The sequence below is a fragment of the Tenrec ecaudatus genome, chromosome 1, assembly GCF_050624435.1.
Source record: "Tenrec ecaudatus isolate mTenEca1 chromosome 1, mTenEca1.hap1, whole genome shotgun sequence".
Classification (NCBI taxonomy): domain Eukaryota; kingdom Metazoa; phylum Chordata; class Mammalia; order Afrosoricida; family Tenrecidae; genus Tenrec; species Tenrec ecaudatus.
In genome coordinates, this window is record NC_134530.1 from 192,322,006 (window position 1) to 192,340,993 (window position 18,988).

Here is an 18,988-nt window from a genome sequence, read left to right on the forward strand (position 1 = left end):
TAGCCAAGGTCAAGCCTGGATTGGAAGAGATGATGAGAGATGGTCAGACCCTGTGTGTTAGGCTGTTTTCTAGGGAAACATAACCAGTAACTCTCATATATATCTAAGAAAGAACTTCATTATAGCAAGAAAGAGCTTTATATCAAAAAAGCATCCCAGCCAGTCCAACTCAAGTCCCTGGGTCCCATGCTAACCGGAATCCTCTTCAGACTCACACAGCTCTCAGTAGATGAAGGAAGGAGGCAAAACGGGAAGCTGGGAGATGACAGGTCAGTGGTGCAGGGTCACGTGGATCCAATGTCCACAGGAACATGGCTGGGTTTGGCACCCCGCAGAGATGCAGGCAAGCAGGAAGTCCAAGAGGGGCAAGAGAAAGAAGCTACGAGTGTATCTGCTATAAAAAGGCCCACCCCTAAGAAGGCTTCATGAGGCTGTGACCTGATTGATAGGGAGACCTTCATCTCTGCCTCCACACAGGTACCATCAGGTTGACATCAAGTCTGACCAACACACACCACCTGCCGAGGCAGCCAGGGATGATGCCAATATTTTTCACCTGATGCTGGCAGTGTGGTTGGACATGGATAGGAAACTGTGATGGGTGTGTTGTCCAGGGCTGCCTGTATGGAGAATGTCTGGAAGAACAGGGAAGACCAGGCATGCCTTTCTGGTTATTTGAAACTTTACGTGCCATTTGACACCCATGGAGAATACTGAATCCGGCAGTATATAGTCCTGCCTGGGAATAAAAGTTTGGGAGATGTCAGCATAGAGGTGATACTTAAAATGTTAAGGGAATGAATAGAGAGGAAAAAGGAGCCCGTTTAGAATGAGAAGGAATCAGTCTCCCCCCCCCCCAAAAAAAAAAAAAAAAGACTGAGAAGCAGGAACCAGGGACTGTGGAGGAAACCAGGGCAGTCTGGCGTATTGAAGGAGGCATGGTGGCACGGTGGTTAAAGCATCTGGCTGCTCTGTGGGAAAAGGTGTGGCCCTCTGCTTCTATAGAAAGAGCTGCCGCGTAGCGTCCGAAGGGACTTGACAGCAACAGGTTTGGTTTGGGGTTTGTGTGGTACTCTTGAGAGTCAGGGAAGGGGGTGTTTTTAAGGAGGGAATGATCCAGTCTGTTGAGCGGTGTTGATCGTGGGCCTATGTGATTATTGCTTTCCTGCTCCTCAGGGCAGGGGTGAAGGGTTTGTACTTAACTGTTCTACAAGGTGTAATGTTGGGTCAGGTGCCGTCGGAGGACATTAGGAAAAACCTGCCTGCCTTAGCGGACCACTGGGGATCATTCCGGTTGCAGATCAATGAGCCATCTGCCTTGGCGCCAAATGGAACCATCAAAGGACCACTCTACCTTGGAATTTGTATGCATGGAGGAGGGGCTTACAGCTCCCTGTTTCTACCCACTCCTTTATTGCTTTACCTTCCTCCCCTCCTGACCAGCTTAAAACTCGCTCTCTACCACAGATAAGTGTAACTTCTCGGATCCCCCAATGGGGGACCATGGAGTCCTGCCCAGGGCTCCCATATCTCTGCCCTTTTCCTGACTCCCTGCTGGAGTCCATGAATCCTTCCTGGGAAGCGCAGAATAAACTTCCCCTTTTCTTTCTCTCTGGCCTGGCCTCTGTTTTTCTGTGCAGAGAACTTCCTAGGAAGAACTTGCTATTTAGAATGAGAGAATGAGCATGGTGTTTAATAAAGGCATGCTCAGTAAGAGGATGCATGAAAGGAACCTGTGCTGCTGTGAGGTGCCCTGGAGTTGGCTCCCGTGCATAGTGACAACTGCGCACAACACAACCAACTGCTGCCTGCTTCGGCGGCGCCATCTGCGCAAGTGTTAGGTGTGAGCCCATCATAGCCACTGTGCCAAAGAAATTCTGAAGCACAAACACACTCTTGTCATGGGATGCACCGAGATCAACATTAAATCTGGCAACACAAACAGGACCTTGTCGTTGGGCAGCAAAATATTTCCTATATTGTTATGAGGAGGTTAAAGCATATGTTAAAAGCATGCAAGATAACGAGGTAAGTGCCCCTTCAATAGGGCTGGCAGTCCTGGCGAAGCCCTGGGTAACTCCCACCTGCTTGCTCTTCCCGCCTTCCAAGATAACCACACTACATAGTGCTAGATTATGCCGTTTCCATGCAGTCTGCTTATATATCTTTTGTAAGTATATGTATCTGCAAAAGTTTTGGGAGAAATGGCATCTTTTTTTTAAACTCCATTGCTCTATAAACATTTGAACCCCCCTTGTTTGTGCTGTTGCAGGCTTTAACAGGTTGGTGTAAATGGGACCTTACTGTTTCTGCCTTTGCTGGCTTCCGTTTGGCAGTACTTGGCAGCTGTCTGCCCATGCTGCCATCTGCTCTCTGGTGCATTCGTTTCTGTAGCTGTGTCGCAGTCCAGTGTGTGAGGACACCACACTCTGCTCACCTGTTCTCCTGCTGTGCCACATTGAAGCATTGTCAGGGTTTGGCTGATTCAAACAAACCTTATTTGAAAATTGTGCTCTAGTCTCGGAGTGTATGAGCAGAACCGCTGGATTATTTAGAACACGAACATCTGTGTATCTGTGAAGTGCAATTTGTTTTTTGAAATGCTGACACAGAGCTTAAACCGATGCTGGTTATTACGCCCACACGCTTGTTGATAACTTTTCAGAAGGTGATTGAAGCCATTATGTGAATCCACTCCCTCACTCCCTGCTGTAGCTCGTTGATTCAGACCAATAGGACAGAGTCTAATTGCCCCAGTGAGTTTCCAAGGCTGTCAATCTTTATGTGAGCAGGCAGCCTCTTCTTTCTCCCACAGAGCAGCTGGTGGTTTCAAACTGCTGGCCTTGAGGTTAGCAGCCCAACATGTACTCCACTATCACCAGATTGGATGGTGATTTTATTAGCCTTATTTATTGCATAAGGTTCCCCCACTATCCAGAAGTAGTGTTCCTACAAATCTTTTATAAGCTGAGATGGTGTCACCAGGTCTCCTCAAGTATACTTATTTCCAAAGCTCCCTGGTGGCACCATACAGAAGCCCTCAGCTGCCAACCAAAAAGGTCGGCAGGTGAACACACGAACCGGTCTGCGAGAGGAAGATGAGGCTGTCTGCTTGGACCCTGTTGGGTAGTTTTGCTCAGTCCTGTAGGGTCGGGGTGAGTTGGAAGGACTTGATGGCATTGGCTTAGACTGTTTGGTTTTCTGTTTATGCTCGTGTGTTCTGTCCACCACACCAGGAAGCCCAGGCGGCACAGTGGGTTAAGCAATTGAAGCTCCTCTTGTTGGTTGAGAAAGATGCGGCCTTCCTGGTCCGTAAATGTTCCCACCTTCAGAAACCACGGAGAGCACCAGTTCTGCTCTTCCTTCTGAGTCACTGAGTTTGAGTCAGCTCCGTGGAAGTAGGTTTGGTTCTTGAGGGCCGGGGAATTGGTGCATTACACCAAAGATCAAGCCTGTACCATGATTTTATCCACGGTTTAAAAATAATATTTTAATTAGGTTGCACCAATACTATTTAAATCGACGTTATTTTGATGTGTATATGTCTGCGCAATTTTAATTCTAGATAAGTTATTTACTAATTTTGAGCTGCGAAGAATACAGATCCTGAGTCAAATTAGGTGGCATAGTGATAGTGGCTGCAGGATGTCTCAGTTTTGTACAGCAGGCAATTTCCGAGTTACCTGGCACTTAACAAAGCAACAACATATCTCCTGCTGCTGATTCAGTTCCAGTGAGTTCCTTCCAATGTTTACTACATTGTTTTTGTTACACAGAATTTAGCTAAATTGTTGGATCTAAACTTTTTCTTGGTTTGCTAGACAGCAAAGGGTTGATGTGAGAAATGTTATTTTCTCAGAGATAAAGCTGCATATATATAATTCATTTCAGGGAGAATAGAAAAAAATTAGCCTCTTAACTTCACTGTTACCTATTGTTAAGATGTCAAAAAATCTTTGTTATATAATACTGACAGGAGTTTGATTAAATGAGTGATGTCTCTGAGGGCAGATCTGAATCAAACATAATGCTAAGTAAGCATGGTTTTTCTCCCATCCTGTGACAACACTAGAGATTGAAAGAAGATATATGTTGCTGTTTAGTTTCTCCGGAATGGTAGGGAAGGAAGGAAAAAATGTTCACAGGAAGACGTTTTCTCCCCCATTAGTTTTATCGTCATACAATTCACATAGGATACAATGTAATTATTCAGTTACTTCAAGAAGGCTGTGCAGTCATCACAATCGATTTCAGAATGATTTCTTCTGTCTCGGACTCCTTGTTGTCAGCTTTCCATTCACTCACTCACTCACTCACTCACTCACTCACTCACTCACTCACTCACTCACTCACTCACTCACTCACTGCCATTGAATTGATTCTGACTGACAGTGCCCCAACTGCCCCTGTGGGCTGTCCTGGATTTCATATACAGAGAAACATACACAACACATATAGGAAGCAAACAAGCAGAAAACCCAACAATAATGACAAAACAAAACAGGAAAACCTCGAGGGGAAAGCAAGCAGAAAATACTAAAATTGAAAACTTTGAAGTGAGTCAAAGGGAGAACAGTTGATAGAGGGTTACGTTCTGATAGAAGTTCGCCTGCCATAATCGATGGTGGATTCTCTGATGCTCTGCACAGCGGCTTCTTTCTCCTGAAGGCACTGTCACATTCATCACACCCCCGGGGTTTGCTTCAGGCTGAGGTAGGATGGAGCAGTCTCCTGCAATGGCGCTTTCTGTTCTTGAAATCTACATTGAAAAGTGCTTAGCAGTTCGAAACCACCCGCCACTTCTCGGGAGAAAGATGAGGCTTTCTGATCCCGGAAAGGTGTATAGCCTTGGACACCCACAGGGGCAGTTTTACCCTGTCCTATAGGGCCGTTAGGAGTCGAAATCAACTTGCTGGCAGTGAGGATGAGGCTGTAGGTTAATCTTTGTAGAAACTGCCTGGTAAGTCTTACTGCCACAGAGCACCTACCTGGGGGCTTCCAACTGCTGAGCTCTAACCACTGAACTCTAACCACTGAGCTCCCAGGGCTCCTTTCATGATTTAAGTGTTAGCAGTACCCCAGGGTAAATATATAACTGGGATACTTTGGGGGTCAAGGAAGAATGCTAATACAATGAGGGAAAGTACATAATCAGCACTCCCAAATCTTAAAATCTTCCTGAGATACTTACAACCAAGTAAACCAGAGACACACACATTGTGTGGTTGCATGATCCAAGTTCATAGCCACCAGACCAAGCTTATACCGTGTGAACATATCATTTACATGAAAATTGCAGTGTAAGCAAGCCATGGGGGTACAAGAGTAAGGAATTTGAAGAATGCAAAGAAGTGTCTGGGCTGGGGTAGGGGGTGTGATTCTTAAAGACAGGGCAAAAACTAATAAACAAAATGAACATTTTGGGGTCAGTTCATATTACTGCTATTTCATCACCACCAATGTCCTTAAACACAGTAGGAGGCTTAGGAGCAGAGATGGTAAAAAGAGAGGTGGTTTTTAGGGGTAGCTGTATCAGGGCCTAGAGGTAGCTGAAGTGGCTCCTGCTTTTCTCTCTGATCTCTCACACGGAGGACAGCTAGGAGACGATGTGAGTTCATGCAGAAATGGAAGCAGTGCATAGCGCACACGATTGACATGGTTTCGGAGCAAGTTCTGTTGATTAGGAACATAGGGGTAGTCGTGAGCACGGCATCGGTGGCCAAGACTGGCCTCAGTCGCCGTGCAGGGTGCATGCTGATGGATATGCCAGACACCCTCTAAAGCAGTCCACTCTGGAGTGTGACGGGGCCTCGGCAGTGAGGACCTTCCACGTTTGAGGATCCCCCACCCCACCCTAGTCTCTAACATCCATCACGTTTTCTTCGCTCCCCTCCATCTCTGTCTGTATATGGGTCTATAGTGGGCCGTTTCTCTTCTGCTGTGTGTACGTAAGCCTACAACATCACCCTTAGAGCAGCACTGGTCAGTCACAGTGTTGGGAACCTAAGAGAAGCTGCGCTCCTTCCCGTGAGATTCAGTATGCTTTCCTAGGGCAGGTGCCCATCAGTTCTCCTGGGGGCTTGCCCGCTTCCACACTACACTGGGCAGAAAACGGGGCCGCACCGCTTGTTTTATGGTTCAAAATAAAACCGTGGATAAAGCTCATTTGTAATGACCGTTAGGAGATTGTCCCTATACCCCTGTTCTACTGTGTGAACATTGCTTCTTCATTCCCTGTTTATTTTTTTAAAGTGCACATCAGATGCATTTGAATAACTTAAGAGGTAGCAAGGCTGCCCACAAGCTTCACTATCTTTGATACCAGTGGAGGACTGTTTACACAGTGCGCTCAACTTGAAAGGGTGCTGTTCTTAAGTCAGTCCTTGGGGAGAAGAAGGAAGGAATCCCTTAGTGTACTTCCACTTCTGCATCGTAGTCAGGGAGGTGTTTTAGCGTGGAGTCGTGACTGCACGCAGGCCAGTGCGCTGCCAGTGAACAAGGTGACTATGTCTTAGCTAGTGTTCTCATCTGATCCAAGATGAAGAGAAATATGGTTGACAGGATACATACTCCAGCAGACTAGGTGAATAGAAAGCAAACTGTCTGAGACTGATGTCTGGAAATGTCTGTTGTCTCCCATAATACTTGATTGGTGTTTTTGTTGGGTTTAGAATTCTAGGACTTCTGAAGGCATTGTTCCCGTGTTTCGGGGTCTTTAACTTTCCAATTACTGCTGAGATGTCTGGTATCTTATGAGTGAATTGATTTTTCTTTATGCGATGCACTTTTTTGTTAAAGATTTGTTGCTATCTCTTTGTCATTCATTTCTGGCAGTTTCTTGTTCCTTTACCCTGTGTGCGCACGTGTGCACGTGTGTTAGAGAGGCAGACCTTTTTTTATCCATAAGTCCTGGGATAGTTTCTTAAATTGAGTTTTCAGTACGTTTTTTGCTGCTATTTTTACTCTTGATTTCCTCTAAAAGGTTTTATCATCTGCATCTCACAACCTTTCAGTTGACAGTCAATTTCAGTTATTTTATTTTTTATTTCCAAGAGCTCTATTTAATTTTCTGAATTTTTTAATGCCTCTCTTCTTTTTGATCAATTGGTTCTATATCTTTTCTCCCTGTCTGAGAATAATAATTATTTCCTTCCCAGTTTTCTTTGTGCCCTCCTCCTCCCAACTCCGTTTCCAGAGCGCCATCTCCCTCACCCCGTGTGGGCTCTCTTTCCCGGTCGTGGCTGTGGAAGCAGAGCAGGGTTTCTTGACCTCTGTTGAACAGTGAGTCCGTGGGCCGACTGCTGTCCATGGAACTCTTCCCTTTTCAAATCAAAGGAAATAAGTTTTATTAGAATATATAAACGGTGTGTGTGTATGTGTGACAAAGAGCACGGGCACTCTCCCTGGTAGAAAAGTGGGCACATGTTAGGCTGCTAATTGCAAGGTTGGCAGTTCAAAACCAGCAGCTGCTCCATGAGAGAAAGGTGAGGCATTTCACTCCCATAAGGAGTTAAAGTCTCGGAAAATCACCTGTCTGCATCGACTTGATAGCATTGAGTATTACACACACCAAATTCACTGCTATTGAGTCAATGCTGTCTCATAGCAACCCTATAGGACATAATAGAACTATCCCTGTCCCTGTAGGTTTCTGGCACTGTAATCTTTACGGGAGTAGAAAGCCTCATCTTTCTCTCGGAGCAGCTAGTGGTTTCAAACTGCCAACTTTTCAGTTAGCAGTCCAAGGTATAAGCACTAAACCACGAGAACGCCATTGATTTTTTTAATGATATACATACAAATATACATACATATTTTCAAAATATGATAAAGGACTCTATGTGCTTTACACATAAAGTTAGATCTAGAGTTGAATCTGATAACTTCCATAATTTCCAAACAGTGATGAGTGTAAATACTATTATGCAATATTTGTGCCTGCTCACCTTCCCGACACGAGTGCTGAAGACAAAGCGGGTGCATAAGCAAATGCGATGAAGAAAGCTGATGGAGCCCTGCTATCAAAAGAGAACATCTGGGGTCTTAAAGGCCTGAAGATAAACAAGCAGCCATCTAGCTGAGAAACAACAAAGTCCACATGGAAGAAGCACACCAGCCTGTGCGATCACGAGGTGTTGATGGGATCAGCCATCTGAGACACAGAACAAAATCATACCCAATGTGAAGGGGGGACGGGGACGAACATGGAGTGGAGACCCAAAGCCCATCTGTAGACAATTGGACATCTCCTCACAGAAGGGTCGTAAGGAATTGATGAGCCAGTCATGATGCAGTATAGCACCAATGAAGCATACAACTTTCCTCTACTTACTTAATGCTTCCTTCCCCCCACTATTATGACCTTACAAATCAGATTACACCCAGAACATGCAAACTGCTATAGATAAGAGCCCACAACACAGGGAATCCAGGATAGATAAACCCCTCAGGGCCAACAATGAGAATAGAGATACTAGGAGGATTAGGGGGAGGTGGGGGGAATCGATCACTAGAATTAACATATAACCCCCTCCCAGGGGCATGAACAACAGAAAAGTGGGTGAAGGGCGATGTAAGATATGAAAATAATAATCTATAACTTATCAAGGATTCATGAGGGAGGGAGGGCGGGTGAGGAAAGGAGGGGGGAAAATGAGGAGCTGATACCAAGGGCTCAAGGAGAAAGAAAATGTTTTGAAAATGATGATGGCAACATATGTACAAATGGGCTTGACAATGGATGGATGTATGGATTGTGATAAGAGATGTAAGAGCTCCCAGTAAAAGTATTTAATTAAAATAAAATTTAAAAAAATATTTGTACCAACTATTATTTGATGGAAAAATAGGCAATTTTAAAAAATTGATGACAGTCCCATGTTGTTTTTACAATACTGCATTTATAATTTGCAAGAAGTGTCTTAATGCAGTTAGAGGTGTGCGTCTCTCTCCTTGGTTGTGTAGTGGTTACAAGTTGGGCTGCAATCCACAAGGTCGAGAGTTCAAAACCACTAGTAGCTCCAAGGGTGAGAGAGATGAGGCTTTTTACTCTTTGTAAAAAGTTATAGTCCGGGGAGGGAGGGGAAAAATGAGGAGCTGTTACCAAGGGCTCAACTAGAAAGCAAATGTTTTCAGAACGATGAGGGCAACAAATGTGCTTGACACAATGGATGGATGCATGGATCGTGATAAGAGTTGTACAAGGGCTCAACTAGAAAGTAAATGTTTTGAGAATGATGAAGGTAACAAATGTGCCTGACACAATGGGATGGATGTATGGATCATGATAAGAGTTGTACAAGCTTCCAATAAAATAAATTTTTTATATAAAGTTACAGTCTTAGAAACTCACAAGGCAGTTCTCTGCCCTATAGGGTCACTATAAATCAGCATCGACTCGACAGCAGTGAATTGTGTGTGTGTGTGTGTGTCTGTGTACCTCCATATTCTTAAGCTCTTTGAATTATATCAACAGACCTTTCAAATCTGGGGTTCATTAGCCATCAGCTCAAAGCTGCAAAGCTGACTGCGAGCTTTCCGCGATTGCAGGGGGCTTGATAACTCATGGACTTTACTGTGTGCTGTGGGGTGGTCAGCTTCCACTCTGCAGAATCCTCCTCCCGGGATTCAGAGCTCTCCAGAGTAGACGCCTTTAGGCTCCTGCCTCTGGAAATTAAGCATGGCTCTCTCACGTTAGTGGTAGGTGGGAGTTCTTTCCTATTGCGTGGGGCAGCCTTTCCATTAATCACCCGTAAGTAATACCAGAGGGTCTTTCAAAAAGCTCATGGAAAAGTGGAGTCGAAATTTTAAATAGAGTTTTCCCATGAACCCTTGTAAGCCCCTTCATCTATCCTTAGTCCTATTTTCCAATTGTAGATTGGTTTATTGACTCTAATATAGAAATTTGCTTTCTTATATTCTACTAAAATTTGCTTTTGTGATTTAACTGAACAGCTATATTTAGTAATTGTGTTCCTATTGTGATGCTAACTGCAAGGTCAGCAGTTCAAAACCCTGGGCCTCTCCGCAGGAGAAGGCTTTCTGTCCCCATAGTGACAGTCTGGGGAACACCAGGGCAGGCCCACCTGCCTCTAGGTGGCTGTCAGCAGGCCTGGACTGCATGGCAGTGAGCTTGGCATTAGTGGTTCCAAAGAACAAAGTGACTCTAAAGGGACAGGCAACCTCCGCAAGCTTGGAAGCTCTCCTAGCAGAGCAGGAAGACAGGGCGATTTCTTAGTTGATGTTTCATTTTCCCCTTCCTATTTCAGGAGCTTTCCAGTTGTGGATGGAATAAAAAAGAAAAATACAGTTCTGCCCCAAACGCAGTTGCCTTCACAAGAAGATTTAATCATGTGAGTTGTTTATATAATTTCCATTCCTGACATTCAGTTCCTGAAGTTGCGGTCATTTTTGTCATTACGAAATAAAGTTTTCCACAGATTCTGGAACAGTTTTTGCCCAATCTCGATGTTCCCCTTTGGGCTTCATTGGTGGGAGCTTGGCATTCTTTGCTGCTTTGCTCCTGGCCTTTCACCTGTTCCATCTGCTGCTCCGCGCTCTCTTGTGAGTGCTTTCCTCAGGTCTGCGCCCCACTCACTGCTTCTCTCACGTGGCTGGCCCTGTGGGGCGCCACCACGCTTTGGATGCAGGGCCACACTTTCTTTTTTTTTTAAACGTTTTATTAGGGGCTCATACAACTCTTATCACAGTCCATACATATACATACATCAATTGTATAAAGCACATCTGTACATTCTTTGCCCTAATCATTTTCTTTTCTTTCTTTTCCCTTTTTTTACATTTTATTAGGGACTCATACAACTCTTATCACAATCCATACATATATCAGTTGTATAAAGCACATCCATACATTCCCCGCCCCAATCATTCTCAAAGCATTTGCTCTCCACTTAAGCCCTTTGCATCAGGTCCTCTTTTTTTTTCCCCCCTCCCTCCCCGCTCTCCCCTCACTCATGTGCCCTTGGTAATTTATACATCATTATTTTGTCATATCTTGCTCTATCCGGAGTCTCCCCCCCCCCTTCTCTGTCGTCCCTCTCCCAGGGAGGAGATCACAAGGGGATCCCTGTAATCAGTTCCCCCTTTCCAACCCACTCACCCTACACTCTCCCAGCATCGCCCCTCACACCCTTGGTCCTGAAGGTATCATCCACCCTGGATTCCCTGTGCCTCCAGCCCTCATATGTACCAGTGTACAACCTCTGCCCTATCCAGCCCTGCAAGGTAGAATTCGGATCATGGTAGTTGGGGGGAGGAAGCATCCAGGATCTGGGGGAAAGCTGTGCTCTTTGTCGGTACTACCTCACACCCTGACTGACCCATCTCCTCTCCTAAGCCCCTCTATGAGGGGATCTCCAGTGGCCGACTCTTGGGCCTTGGGTCTCCACTCTGCACTTCCCCCTTCATTCAGTGTGGTATATATGTAAATGGGCCACACTTTCTTCTGCGCCTTTTAGAATCTTAGAATCATTTTCAACGTTTTATTTATTACAGTTTCTGTGGAGTTATCTGACGCCCTTGAGGTCACTAATTCTGTTACTGCTGCTCATCCCCACCGTCATTTGCTTTCTCTCTGTGCTTTGTGTTTTTGGATTGGGCATTCGTGTCTGCGCAAGCTCAAGCCTGGTTGTTTGCTGCTGCCCAAGTTGAGAGCAGGAGCCCTCGTGGCATAGTGGTTCCTATGTTGGGCTGCAGTCCACAGGGTCTGCAGTTCAAAAACACCAGCTACAGATAACCCCCCAGAAACTGTCATGGGAATGGCGATGATACCATGAGGGTGGCGGGAGAAGGGGAAGAAAGGGGGGACCAATTGCAATGATCAACGTATAGTGCCCCTGCAGGGAGACAACTAACAGAAATGTGGGTGAAGGGAGACAATGGAAGGTATAAGATATGAAAGTAGTAATAATTTATAATTTATTGGGTCCATGAGGGTGGGCGGGTGGAGGAGGGAGGGAGGGAGGGGGGAAAGAGGAGCTGATACCAAGATGATGGCAGCATTGTACAAATGTGCTTGACACAATGGATGGATGTATTGTTTTTAGACCTTACGAGCCCCCAATAAAATGATTTTTAAAAAGCAGCAGCTCCTCCACAGGAGAAAGACAGGACTTTCTACTCCTGTGTAACAGTGACAGCCTCGGAAATTCCGGCAGTTGGACCCTGCTTATGGGGTCACCATGAGTCAGCACAGACTTGATAGCAGTAAGGGTTGGGCTTTTTGAGATTAAGGGTGTATCCTTGCCGCGAGGTTTTTACTTCCTTTCCCAGGCCCTCCGGGTTATCACAGAACTATTTTTTATAGTAAAGATTTTGCTTGAAGAATATATGTATATTTCTTGTTAGGGAAATGTAAAACTCCTGATCCAGTTGAAGGCAGACCTTTGGTTATGAATATTTATGAACTTGTGTGTGCCTACCCAGAGCCTTGATTCTATACCGTTAGGTAAGATTTCTCTGGTCTCCCTCTGCCAGTAGGAGAGATTTTCGAGTCCACCCCTTGCACTGAGAGGGCAGCCCTTTGAGAATCCTTTTAGATAGAAAAGCCAGGGAAGGGAGTATGCGAGGCCTGGTGTTAGGTCTTTGAAGGTGTGGAAGCGGCTGCAGAACATTTGTGCAAGAATTCTGTTATCTTTTACTGCCATGTTCTTCACAAACTGTTTGACTCTTCCTCAGCGCAAACCCAGGCCCGCGTCACTGAGCTAGGCAGCCCCCGAGGGTCCCTGCTTGTCCCCACAGCTAGCTTCTGTGTTTCCTTCTTTGTCTGGGCGTCAGAGGAGATCCTTTGTTTCCCTTCACAGCTCAGCCCTACCTACTTTTTTTTTTTTTTAAGTTTATTGCTTAGCATTCCTGGAAGGTTTATAGCAAGTCTTTTTTGTCGCTGTTGTTATTTGGTCCACATCATCCCCCCAAATGGAAGTAGGTTGAAGATTTTAAAATTAGATTAAATTTACAGCTAAGAGCCTGGGTCAGACATTTCTTGTACAGAATTGCATAATTTGGTGAGATAAGAGGTGTTTTTCTGTTCCTTTTTCTTCTGAGATGGCCAGAATTAATTACCACAGCAAAAGAATGTCATCAAGCAATATAGACGTAATGACCGTAAATCACCTCCAGTCTACTTTCACCAGCTTGTGCGTGGTCTTGTCCTTTTGTGCTCTTGAGTCATTATGTTTCTATATTTGTACTCCTAACACACAAGCAACTCCATCATTACCAAGAGTGGAATGTTCTTCCACCTCTATAACTGCAAACTGTAGTTTTTATCTGATGATTGGGAAAATGGCACCTATGTTAAAATTGAAATTTTTCTGGAAAATTGTTCCTCCTATATCATCAAAATACTTTGGCAACATTTTTAATAACGGCATAATCTTCTGTCAACTGTAGCATACCTTTAACAACCTAACACATTTCTGGGATAACTTTCTGTGAAGTTTAATGTATTTGGGGCTGCAAATACAAGGTTTTTGTCATATCTTTATATGATTAAGACAACCTCAAATAGAGCAATACAGTTAGATATCTCTGGATAAATGCTCTTTGAGGTTTGCTCTTCTGTGAAGTAGTTCATCCCTTTCCACGACAGTAACCCTGAGTGCTTGCCTGAACCGTATGAAATTGCTGAGATTCTGTCATAGGGCTTGCAAACATGGCTGGGTGATCTGGCGACACTAATATCGGTTCAGAAGCATTGTAATAAGCGCAGGAAACAGAATAACACTGAAGTTGGGGTGTCATCTTGCATGCCTGTTGCCCCTCTGCCATCAACCTAGGGGTAACCGCTATCTGGAAATGTCTCGGGGTTTTGTTTCTAACTTATTTGGCTTCTTTTTCAATTTTTCTATTAATTCCTCTGTTGATTTACCAGAAATATCTGTATCTCTAAATATTTTGTGATATACATAATCTGCCTATTTTTCTTTGTAGAAAACATAGAAACATACTAGTTATTCAGGAAGCCTTCAAAATTACATTTATCTTTTAATTCCCCCTTTTCATGACCATTTTGAAGCTCCCGTGTATTTTTCTGGTTGGCCCTTTTCGCTCTCGTGTGTTTCTGAAGCGCTCTGGGTGCATTGTGGCTGACGCATTGGGCTGCTAGCCACGCGTTTAGAGACTTCAACCCACCAGGCACTCCAGAGGAAGAGGATGCTGTCTGCTGCCATGGAGATACGTAGCATCAGAAACCCACGGGGCATTGCAGCCATGCCCTGTAGACTCACTGTGACTCAGAAACACGCGGGTGCAAGTCAGTTCGGATTTTTACGGTAGTATGACTTGATGCTTTTTTAAAGTAAAGCTTATTACCAAAGAGCCAAACTCACTGACAGGGAGTCGATGCTAACTTCTAGCCACGATAGAGGATGTGCTAGGACTGCCCCCGTGAGCTACTGAGACTCTTCAACTGTCAGTGGGAGTGAGAAACATGACTCTACGCCTGCAGAGCAGCTGGTACTTCAAACTGCCAGCCTGCAGGTCGCTGGTGAACATTAAAAAGAAGTGTTGCCGTTAGTAGCCCAAATATGGTCACAGTAAGGAAGCTTTAAAAAATATATATGTATTTCACATTGATTTTGACAGTTTGTTTATAGACAAAAATTGCAAGTAAAATCTGAACTGTTTTTCATTTTAAAAAGTGTTTCAAAAAGTGAAAAAATATGAGCCAGTGGTATTTAGTGGTATTTAAAGTCATCTTTTTCACATAAGATACCTTATCATGTCCCGTTATTAGATTTGTAGAAGTTTTGAGGTTATTTCCAGTGCTTTGATTTTATTTTCATAGTACATGAACAAAATATGTCATATACATATTATAATGTATAGTAAGCAAACTACTTAGACCAGTAGAAAATTTAAATCAGGTTGTTGACATTCACTTAAAAAAAATAATTTTATTGGGCAACTCTTCTATCCATACATCCATCCATTGTGTGAAGCACATTTATTTGTACATTTGTTACCACCGTATTTCTGAAAAAAATATTTTCTTTCTGCTTGAGCCCTTGCAATCAGCTCCTCATTGTCCCCTCCCACCTTTACCCTCCCTCCCTCACGAACCCTTGATAATTTATAAATTATTATTTTTTTCATGTCTTACACTGTCTGATGTCTCCCTTCACCCACTTTTCTGTTGTCCGTCCCCCAGGGAGGGGGTTATATGTAGATTATTGTGATCGGTTCTCCTTTCTCCCCCACTTTCCCCTTACCCTCCTGGTATCACTGTTCTCATTATTGGTTCTGAGAGGGTTATCTGCCCTGGATTCCCTGTGTTTCCAGTTCCTATCTGTACCAGTGTACATGCTCTGGTCTAGCCGGATTTGTAAGGTAGAATTGGGATCATGATAGTGGTGGGGATTGGGATGCGGGGGGTGGGGTGGTGGAGAATAAATAACTAGAGGAAAGTTGTATGTGTAATTGTTGCTACACTGCACCCTGCCTGGCTGGTCTCCTCCCTGCAACCCTTCTGTAAGGGGATTTCCAGTTGCCTACAGGTGGATTTTGGGTCTGTACTCCACACACCCCTTCATTCACAATGATAAGATTTTTTGTTCTTTGATGCCTGATACTTGATCCTATCAACACCTTGTGATCACACAGGCTGGTGTGCTTCTTCCACGTGGGCTTTGTTGCTTCTCAGTTAGATGGCCGACATCCATTTTCTAATGAGTGATTTTTAATGCTTTTTAAGGAAATAAAAAGATACTCATTGAATTAGAAAGCACTGCACAATTTCTAAAATAGTCTTAATTTCATTTTTAAATGATAGCATATAAATATATTCATACATATTTCTTGGATTTTGCTTCATTTTATTTATACCAAGAACATCATGTGGGATTCTTCAAAGACTTGGCTCAATATAATTAAATCGGAACATGTGCTACAGAAAAATTATAGGCAGCCTCTTTTACAATGTGTGATCTTAGAGCCTGATGAGTTCCATCAAAATGACTCAAAATACAGCAAACACATATCTTTAGAGTGTTCATGTTGCTTTGCGATGATTTTGTTGAATTTTATCTTCAAAATTTCACAAATTAAAAATCATGTTGATTATGTTTGTGTGTGTACACTGTGCCCATATCTAAAAAGAGCCTTGGACTCTCCCTCATTCTCTCTCACTACCTCTGACTCACTCACACTCACACTCACTGACACTCACACTCACACTCACTCACACTCACTCTCACTCACTCACTCACTCACTCACTCATTAAAAAAAAGAGAAAGAGAAAAGAGCCTTGGTGGTGTGGCGGTTGTGCACTGGGCTGCTAACCATGAGATCATCAGTTTGAAACCACCAGTCACTCCATGGCAGAAAGATGGAGCTTTCTACTCCTGTAAAGAGTTGCAATGTTGGAAACTCACAGGGGCCATTCTACCCTACCTATGGGGTTGCTATGAGTCATTATCAACTCAATGGCAGTGAGTTTGGTGGGGGTTTCTGTTCGTTTGTTTTGTTTTTATTTCTTTGTATATTAAACAAATGTAACATTTGAAGATTGGGTATGTCTTCATGATCAGCCCCAGATCTCACCACTCACATGACTTTTGTGGGTAAAGAATCTTGCTTTAACTTTTTCCTTTTTATTTGCAGGTAAGCTTTTGGGTAGTTAGAGAGATTCTTCATGCTCAAACATTAAAAATTAGAGCAGAAGTTTTGAGCCACTATATTAAAACTGCTAAGGTAAGACACTTTTTTTAATATCAACCATTCTGAAATGTGAATTTTTGCTTATGACATTTTATTTTCTCTTCATTGACCCTGGGAAATAACTATTCATTTAAGTCAGTTTCTTAAGCCAGGTGCCTGTGTCTTGTTTGCTCTCTCTTTCTTCCTCCTGCCTTTATCCTTTGTATGTTATACCCTCCTTCCCTCTCTCTTAAAAACTGAGTTATTTCACAAAGAAGTAGTGGAACATGATCCTGTGAAGGGACTGAACTCTGGTCTGCACGTGATAGAGAAAGCCATAGAGGACTACGCCGACTTCATGGCCAATAACTTGCTCTGAAAATAGATCCCTTTGCCAGCCATGTGGGGAAAAATTAGCTCTTACTTTTTAAAAAGAATTGTGTAGATGCAGGTGTTATCCAGTCTGCTAATTGAGCGGTCATTGTTTGCCATAGAAAGTAAATAGGCCCATGGAAATGGAGCATGGATTTCAAGAATAGCCAGAGTCAGAGAGGAGGGGGGAACAAGACCGACCCCAAGAGGATGCCCCGATTGGAGCCTGAAACAACTCCAGCTTCGTGTCAGGTTCAGTAAGATGTGGTATTGGCAGCTGAAGTTCTTCAGTACTCTTGTAGTTAACACACCACCTATCTTCCCCTGTGAATGAGGAGAAATAGAAGAAAGTGAGGACACCAGATCACAGTTTCTATGACGGAACTTGTATGCTCCCCTTAAGCCCCAAGAGCAGCATATTCTGTGACACTAGGTGGCACAAGTAGCCTTTCTAAAAATCTAGTATTTTGTAGAGATGTCAAGATTTTTGGAAACCATTCTTTGTGAGATGATCAAGACTGGTTTCTATCTCATAGAAATTCATGACTTTTCCCCATAGACTCTGGATTTCCATTTGTTCTCTCCTGTGTTGGCTTACTTTTCAATGTGCTGTGTGGTACCTCGGATGGCCCGGGGCCAGGCAGCACACGGTGAGTTGTACGGCTCTAGCACCGAGCAGTCTGTGTGGCACTTCCACATTTTGCCCACCAAACCTACCATTATCCTTTTGGCAAATAACAATTTAACTACAATTGAGGGTTTTTTTGGCAGCTCTTTTTGCCTTCCTCTGAAACACTATAGCATAATTGTTGTGTGTTTTTATTTGAACACTATCTCTTAACTCCCTCTATCCTTAAGCTCTGCCTCCCATACCCAGACCTCTTTCTTTTTTGTTAAGGAAATAGTCTATTATTCCAGATATGTGATTTTTAACTTTACTTCAGTGAAATTATTCAGTTTTTACTTTTATAGTGTATTAACTTGCTTTTTAAAAACTCAACCGTGTGAACCGAGATTTGTCCATGTGGTTGGCTGTAGCTCAGCTGGAGAGTCTTCCGTTTGCATGTATTGCAATTTATTCAATATGCTGTCATGTGAGTAGTGTCCACATTTTGTCGTGAGTCTCCCAGTGCTCCTGTGAGATCTGAGTTCATAAAAGAGCGGACCGGCTGAGTTACAGAGCTATGCTCATCTCTCTGGTTCCCAAGCTGCTGGTTATACTAATGTACATGCCATACCCACCAGCACCGTGCGAAGGCATTGGGTGCCCCCATCCTTGTCATCACTTGGCATTGGCAGAATTTTTCATTACCAGCCCTGGTCGGTGTAAAATGCCACCTTTCGTTGAATCGGGTGACAATAAGGATCTTTTTCTATTTGCCCATTCAGCCTTTCTCTCCTGAAATACCCAGTTACGATCTTTGCACAGACTCCTGATACGATGTTGGTCTTTTATTGATACTTTAGGAGTTCTGGATTGAATTCTCACTTATTAGGTCTCTGCGAATGCCCTTTGCATACCTCTTTCTATTTGTGCAGCCTTGTCTTATCACTATTACCATGTTAGCCTTCTGATATAATCATTCTGAATGTCGATATAGTCAGATTGCTACGTTTACTTAATATGTGGTCAGTGGACTCTCTCAGTTGGGTTTACCATCAGAGTGTTTAATCCTAGTGCAGCACATTCTTATAATTCACATGTATCGTTGTACTCATGCTGTTTCTCATCTCTTCCCCCCTTTTTAAAAATCCTCAGAAACTGTATGAGCTGAATAACCTCCATGCACTTATGGCAGTGGTGTCTGGCTTACAAAGTGCCCCAATTTTCAGGTTGACCAAAACGTGGGCGGTGAGTACCCCTCCTAAGTTAACGAAAGGTTAAACTTCCCGTTGGAAGGACAGTTATGCGTTTCTTTGGTATGCTTTGGTAAGGTCAGCATGGTGACAGTCAGCGAA

The 18,988-nt window shown here is 43.7% G+C and overlaps 1 protein-coding gene across 2 annotated transcripts in view; it reads left to right on the forward strand.

The window, feature by feature from the left end:
- RALGPS2 (Ral GEF with PH domain and SH3 binding motif 2) overlaps nucleotides 1-18,988 on the forward strand; it is a 148,263-nt gene that overhangs the window by 53,496 nt on the left and 75,779 nt on the right. For both annotated transcript variants that reach the window (XM_075527852.1, XM_075527857.1), the window contains exons 5-7: nucleotides 10,269-10,352; nucleotides 16,622-16,711; nucleotides 18,789-18,881. In XM_075527852.1, the coding sequence (XP_075383967.1) occupies nucleotides 10,269-10,352; nucleotides 16,622-16,711; nucleotides 18,789-18,881 (267 nt within the window). The remainder of the gene's footprint in view (nucleotides 1-10,268; nucleotides 10,353-16,621; nucleotides 16,712-18,788; nucleotides 18,882-18,988) is intronic.